This window comes from Fistularia commersonii, chromosome 33, assembly GCF_037954325.1.
Source record: "Fistularia commersonii isolate RoL2024-O1a breed Wild chromosome 33, RoL_Fcom_v1.0, whole genome shotgun sequence".
Classification (NCBI taxonomy): Eukaryota; Metazoa; Chordata; class Actinopteri; order Syngnathiformes; family Fistulariidae; genus Fistularia; species Fistularia commersonii.
Genome location: NC_141316.1, coordinates 8,878,018 through 8,885,446, shown reverse-complemented (window position 1 = coordinate 8,885,446; position 7,429 = coordinate 8,878,018). Strand labels below are relative to the sequence as shown.

The window sequence follows — 7,429 nt, the reverse complement described above, 5'->3', positions numbered from 1 at the left end:
ACAGGTCGTTTGATAGATACGCCTGCTGGCCGGACGCTCCCGCCGGCTCCATGGTCAACATCTCCTGCCCTTATTACCTGCCCTGGTACAACAAAGGTACGTGAGAAATTTAAATGTATCTGCTGTTTTGTTTTTTGTTTTTTTTTCCCTCTCTCCATCTCGGGGTGTTTTCGATGTCGGTGATGCTGTTCAGTCCTCTTGACCAGTCAGGACAGGTACATTCAAAAATGAGTTTCTTGTCTTTTCATTTTCAATTTGGATCCTAAAATTTAACATATTCGTAAACAGAAGCTTCAGCCTTCCATTTGCATCGACTTTTCTGTTCCTGGACATTGAGGGATCATTTCCACTTGTTGAAAATCATATTGACGTGGACACACCGTAATCACTTTGCGGGTAACATGGGTGACTTATTTATTTTAAGACAATCTTGTTTCTAAGGGCCACATAAAATGGTGTAACGGTCCACATTTGGCCCGCGGGCCTTGAGTTTGACACATATAGTAAAATAGTAAAAATAAAAAAATGACTGCTTCGGTTCTTTTCTTTCACTTGTCATCTGTCATTCCATCATCCCCCGATGCTCCTTTATTTAGCAGATAGTGAAGCAATGAATGTTTGACATCCAGTGTCCCAGGGTGTGGTGCGTCGGCTGTGCGGCGCCGATGGCCTCTGGGAGAAGGAGGACAGCGGGCAGGTCTGGAGGGACATGACTCAGTGTGAGGAGGAGAAAGAGGTCACTTCTCAGGAGGTACGGCAACATCCGTTTCCCAGTACATTTTATTCTACGTCGTGACAATGATAGTTTTCTTATCCAGCAAGTAAACTGAGCACTTCTAATGTGCAGTATATCATATTATTTATTTAATTTAATTTAATTGTATATTAAATTAAATTAAATTAAATTAAATTTTATTTCATATTATATTATATTATATTATATTATATTATATTATATTATATTATATTATATTATATTTATATTATATTATATTATACTACTTAATTTTATTTTATTTTATTGTATATTATATTATATTATATTATATTATATTATATTATATTATATTATATTATATTATATTACCATGATTTCCAGTCTATTGACCGCACCTGATTATAAGCTGCAATGGCTGAAAGTAACAAAATAAATATATGTTTACATATATAGGCTGTACTTGTCTATAAGCTGCAGGTGTCCATGTTGTAACATGGACACCTGTTTTCTTTAAAGTTTAAAGTTCTTATTAAATACATACTGGTAACTTTTCCCCAACATTTATATTGCTTTTATCTTATCCACTAATACAGTATAAAAAGATGAAATGTGCTTGTGGAGTAATGTACTGTAATATCCAGACTTGAGTGCACTTGAATATAATCCACGCTGCCTAAAACTAACTAAATAAATACATGTGGACATATATAGGCTGCACTTTTGTATAAAAGCTTTTGATGAAATACATACCGGTAACATCCACAAATACAAACTGGAAAAGCTTGTTTTTTTCAAAACAGTGGCAAAAAGAAAAAGATGAATAATAAATAACATAAGGAAAAGCATTACTTATCATTACTTTGTCCTACTCCAGCTGATCGCTATCCTCATCTTATTCCTGCGCACTAAAACCATTCAAGTCGTTTTGTTTGGTGTTGGAATTGAACGGCCTCAGAATTTCAATGATCCGATGTTTGGCAGCGTTAACCTAAAAAAATCCATAAATTAGCCTCATCATTGTTTAAGGCGCAGTGTTCAAATCGTGTGAAAAAAAAAACAGCATAGGGTCTGGAAATGACAGTCCATTCTTGCAAAGACTGCTCTTTATTTCCCATTCCAGCTGTGGATCAAACAACTGATGGTCGGCTTCAGGATCATTTACACTGTGGGTTACTCCTTGTCCCTCTTCACCCTCACAACAGCCGTCATCATCCTTCTCAGCTTCAGGTGAGCCATGTCAGAGTCGCTGTTGCTTTTGTTTTCCGGTTTAAAGTCAACATATCGGACAAACAACCACGACCATCAAAACGCATGCAACTCCAATCAGGTTTTACTTGAGATATAGTTCACGTTTGCAATATTACATGCAATATTTCATACTAGAAATAAACTCCCGGCCCGCGGGCCAATTGCGGCCCTCGGAATCATATTTTGTGGCCCCCTTTCTTGAAATCAAATCTTTGCATGTTTTTTTCTCACATGCATCTGGGGGTTTTATATAGCGGGTTTAAACAAAAAATTGGGCAAGGAAAGAATGAAAAAGTAACTTTGCAATGTATTATTCTCTTCAAAATTTGAAAACAAAATGATTTTTTGACAAAAAAACATCTACTGACATTGTTAAAACGATCTTTTCTTATTTCTATAAAAAAAGAATAAAAAAAACGATAGCAAAAAAAAAAAAAACCCTGCAAAATGAAAGAGATTGATTTATAACCAGAATAGCCACAATTAACCTTGTACACATGGTCTGATACATGCTACCAATCTATTTTCTAATAAATTCTAGTGGCAAATTTTCCCACAGTGACAAGATTTTCTCTTTTGATTCAATATTTTTAGGGTGTAATTTCATCAATTCTTATATAATAATCATTCTATAATCAATTTGTCTCTTTGTTTTTTTAGGGGAACAGTTCGTCACATTTAAAGATTTTTATAATTCAGCTGTTTACCCCCTTTACACTAAAACAAAGGAAAAATTTGGACTTAGTGTGACTTCTAGATAATGATTTTTTACTGGTCCGGCCCCCTTGACATAAAATTAGGCCGCATGTGGCCCACGGAAAAAATGGGTTTGACACCCCTGATGTAGATAATGCACGACAGCAAGGTAATACCATCATCAGCATACGGCAAGAGCTGGGACGGCAGCACAGTGGTCTTCAAGTAAATAGCAACATAAATCCAAGGTGTTTTGGGGGAAACTCAAAGTAAGCAGGAAAGAAACTTAACTACGACTGCAAAACGATGATATAGCGTGTCATTGTTTTGAAGCTCGGTTTGACGTTGTGCAAAATGGACTACAATTGTTTGTAGGAAACTCCACTGCACCAGGAACTACATTCATGTCCAGCTGTTCCTGTCCTTCACCCTGCGAGCGGCCTCGGTCATCGTCAAGGACACCATGCTGGACCTCCACTGGGGACGGGAGATCTTGAAACCCACTGATGTGAGCGAGATACTCAGCAATCAGGTGAGTCTCCCTTATTTCTTCCAACTCTGCTGGATAAAGATACTCCACTTCTGTATTTTAATCGCAATCACGCGGAACTTCTTATTTCTTCCTCAGGCTGCGATCGGCTGCAGGATAGCACAGGTGGCGCTGCATTACTGTGTGCTGGCCAATCACTATTGGTTCTTCGGAGAAGCCGTGTACTTGTACTCGGTGCTGATTGCATCGGTTTTCATCAAAAAGCACAAATATTTGCCGTACATTTGTCTAGGCTGGGGTAAGTCTCATCTCCTCATGTCCTCTTGGATTTTCTTTGTGCTTTGAGCTGTGGGAAGGAGCTCTTTGGATTCTTCCGACATGTTCTTGTGTTGCAGGTTGCTAATTCAAATAATTCAGTTAGTTTGCGCTCATCTCTTGGACTTCTTATTTTCTTTTCAAAGCATTTGCAGGATTAAATCTAACTCCTTCTTCTAGGAACCCCAATTCTCTATGTGGTCCCCTGGTTGGTCATGAAGATATTAAAAGAAAACAAAGAGTAAGTACAGTAGTTGTATATAAGATAAGATAAGATAAGATAAGATAAGATAAGATAAGATAAGATAAGATAAGATAAGATAAGATAAGTTAATACTTTATTGATCCCCAAAGGGGAAATTCGTTTGTCACAGCAGCGCAACAATAATAATATCAATAAATAATAATATTAACATAAATATAAGAGACAATACCAAGGACAGGATGACCTAGCAGAATAACAACAAGTATAAAAGTAAACAGGATGAGAATGGAATTACAACAACAAAGGATAAGAAATAATGGATAACAGAATGACAACAAGGATAAATCAGATTCAGAATACTTTATTGATCCCCCAGGGGAAATTGCTTTTTGTTGAAAGCTGATCCTGCTGCAGAGTCAAGTGGAGAAAAATCAATAAAGAAATAGAATAAAAATATATAAAGATAAAGAATAGAATAGTGACTAATAAAAATAAAAATAACAGTAATAAAAATAAAGTTAAAGGTTTGTAAAAATATATAAAAATATATGTAACATATATACATGTGTATCTAGAATTTCATGTAGATGATTACATGTATTTATTTTGTGTATAAGTAGGGGTTGTTGCACAGTAAAACATGTATTGCACAGAAGACATCGGAACTATTACACATAAACAACAAATAACAAAATCAACAACAAGAAGGATAAAAAAAAATTTAAGAATAACAACAAAAACAAGGAAAAATATTCTATGTATGTATATATTTGTGTGAACATGAACTTTATCGGGTGATACTGGGGCCAAGGCCCCCAACCTGTGCGGATTTGAAAGTTTAACAGGATGAACAAAGACCTTCCCTTTCTCTGCAGGTGTTGGGCCGTGAATGAAAACATGAACTACTGGTGGATTATTCGTTTCCCAATTCTTCTGTCTTCACTCGTAAGGATGCCGTCTTTCAAATGCTCATGCTTACGGAGTTACTAATATTGACCGTGGGCAGAGTTTATCGAGAAATCGTACAAGTTTTTTTTTTTTTTTTTCAATATTTTGCTCATCAGATTAGCTTTCTGATTTTCATCAAAATCCTCCAAGTCATTCTTTCCAAACTGCGAGCCAACAACCATAGCGGATATCCTGATTACAAACTCCGGTAAGTCGTCGGTGGAGCGTCAACTTCGATCGGCTCTTATACCGTCTCCTTAACTATTTCTCAACAAATCTTTCTGTCGCTTCCTTCATCCCGCCAGGCTCGCCAAGGCGACGCTCACTCTCATCCCTTTGTTCGGGATTCATGAAATCGTCTTCATCTTTGCTACGGACGAGCAAACCACCGGGGTTTTGCGCTACGTCAAAGTCTTCTTCACGCTTTTCCTCAGTTCATTTCAGGTGAGTTCAGTTTGAGCGTGGAGCAACTTCCTGCGGTTTTCCTATAATTACAGCGATCGCTTTCAGAGATAATAAATGAATGGTTGGCTTTATAGCAATCACCGCTCATGGTGTGTAACTGAAGGGCCTTTCGCGCTTTTGGGACGGATAAATACACATTTCGGTTCACTTGAAATGGACGAAATGGAAGCCGGTAGGCTTATTTGTTCGGGATCCAAACAAAGGATCTCTTCCATGTTTTCCCTGCAGGGTTTCCTGGTGTCTGTTCTCTACTGTTACGCCAATAAAGAGGTTGGTTATTTTATTTGCATACTCCTTGGTGACTTTTGAAGCACGGTTGTCTGCGCTTGCATCGAGAAAGTCCGTTGTCCAAAGCATGTAAAAACAAAATATTGAAAAGGTAAATAGAAAAACCAAAAAACAAGGACAAAGAACAACAAAAGTGGCAAATCTGTTTCCTAGGAAGCATCCCCATGAGTGTAATCACCGGAAAGACCTCATACAAATTTAAAAGACGGAGTATTTTTCACAAGACCTGGGCTTTAAGCTTTAAGCGCACTGAACAATCTGTAATCAAAGCCCGAGAATAATCCCGGCGTGCCTCGATTCTACATTACAGGTTCAGACCGAGCTGAAGAGGAAGTTGCGCAGCTGGAGAATAGGCACGGGGATGGCGTGTTGCGCACAATGACTAGGCATGCTCAACTCACGGGTAGAAACTTTGTCAATTGCCACAGTGCCTGAGCGGAACAGATCCTCCGTCATATCGATGAGGGCGATGGCCGACGGCTCCCCCACCCCCGACAGTTCTGGGATGTTTAGACATCCCGATCATCCGACTCCCCCACGACCCGATGCCTCTTTGCTGCATTGTCCATCCGTGTCAATGGGGCCGAACAGGCCACAAGGTACAGACAACCAGTCGTCCGCGATGATGCAGGTCCCTTTCCTCATACATCTTCAAGATGCTGTGAAATTACACCCACATGTTGTAGATACAGATTCAGACTGAATACATGTCGCGTTGTAACATACAAGTTTATTTTCTTATTCAATGGAGACATGCGGGGGGATCCGCCCGCTGACGATCGGATATTCGGTGCTATCAAGATCAATTGAATGTTGATGTTTTCTTAAAATACATATCTTGTTTTTTCAGTGTTTTTTGAAAACTGATTTAATGTTATATTAATTGTTTTAATATATATATTTTTTTGATTATTCTACAAAAATAGTGTGTTGCGACTTTGGTTGATATCCTATCCATTCACCGTCTTAGTGTCAGTTTGCGTTTTATTTTCATATCTACGATCAGGAGGTTGAGTCATGTTAAAAATTGCTGGACGTTGATGAAGGAGAACGTTAACACGCACAGTTTGAGCATCAAATGCTGCAAATTAAAATCAATGTATAATGTCAATACTGAATACTTTGTTGTTATGTAATAAATATGTAAATTGTTTATGGGGTTAATCTAAGAAAACAGAAAATGAAACCTCATCTGTCCTGTAAATCATTGACAGTCAGTGTCCAAAAATACAATGAAAATAAAAAGATGTTTGTTCGTGTGGAGTCATTATTAGTGCAAAGGAACAGTCTTTTTTTTCTTCCATTTTTGCAAAAGCTATTTTTTTTTCAACCTTTATTGAACGTAAAGTATAAACAGATAAAACATATAAACAAACAAACACGGCTAAATTCAATCATACGTCTGTGACATTTAACAGGCATGAGGAAACATAAAGACACTTATTTAGTTTACAATCAGTCAACTGTAAGATTAAACAAGAGTAAAGGCCTGTGAGAAACAATGTATAATTTGAGAAAAAAAGAAAAAAAATGGGGAATATAGCATGTATTTAGCTCTAAAGTAATATAAGTCATAGAACAGTATGTTTGAGGTTTTTGGATTTTTAAAGCCATAAGCTTTATAGATTTTTTGAGTAATACAAAATCATTTTTAATGAAGATAAAATTGGGGGAACATTTTTGTATTCTGTTTTTATGTATGAAGGACTTGGCCAGGCCTAAAATAATATTGGCCCAGAGTTCATCTCTTTCGTTTCCTAAAAGTAAACCCAGTTCTCTCTAAAGAGAAAAGGGTTTACTTTTGGTGATGCCCAAAAACAGTGTCCTTTTTCACATGCAAAATTTCCTACAATTATTTCTTATTGTTATGTTTTACTTGAAACTCTGGCACAACAATTTCCTTCGAGATAAATAAAGTTGATCTTATCTTATCTTATCTCATCTTATAGTTCTCTGTTTGGCAATCGATTCCGTATCAAATTCATTTAAAAGATCATTTTTATTTTAACGTCCAGGGAAGAAATTCTCTGTAAAATACTTTCTAATGAAAGAGTTG

At 37.0% G+C, this 7,429-nt stretch overlaps 1 protein-coding gene across 1 annotated transcript; it reads left to right on the top strand.

The window, feature by feature from the left end:
• Positions 1-6,542, top strand: LOC147214942 (glucagon receptor-like). The gene is made up of 11 exons (XM_086140626.1): positions 1-96; positions 630-751; positions 1,839-1,945; positions 3,038-3,194; positions 3,291-3,450; positions 3,648-3,708; positions 4,548-4,617; positions 4,737-4,828; positions 4,926-5,064; positions 5,314-5,355; positions 5,684-6,542. The coding sequence occupies exons 1-11, from the start codon at positions 51-53 to the stop codon at positions 5,753-5,755; spliced, it is 1,068 nt and encodes a 355-aa protein (XP_085996752.1). The 5' UTR covers positions 1-50; the 3' UTR covers positions 5,756-6,542.
• Positions 6,543-7,429: the final 887 nt, after the last annotated feature.

What these genes read in the sequence shown, in the direction of transcription:
- LOC147214942 (XM_086140626.1), top strand. Translation starts at nt 51, where the DNA reads ATGGTCAACATCTCCTGCCCTTATTACCTGCCCTGGTACAACAAAG. An exon ending in GCGAGATACTCAGCAATCAG is followed by an intron (nt 3,195 to 3,290) that starts GTGAGTCTCCCT and finishes TTTCTTCCTCAG; the next exon opens with GCTGCGATCGGCTGCAGGAT. An exon ending in ACTGTTACGCCAATAAAGAG is followed by an intron (nt 5,356 to 5,683) that starts GTTGGTTATTTT and finishes TCTACATTACAG; the next exon opens with GTTCAGACCGAGCTGAAGAG.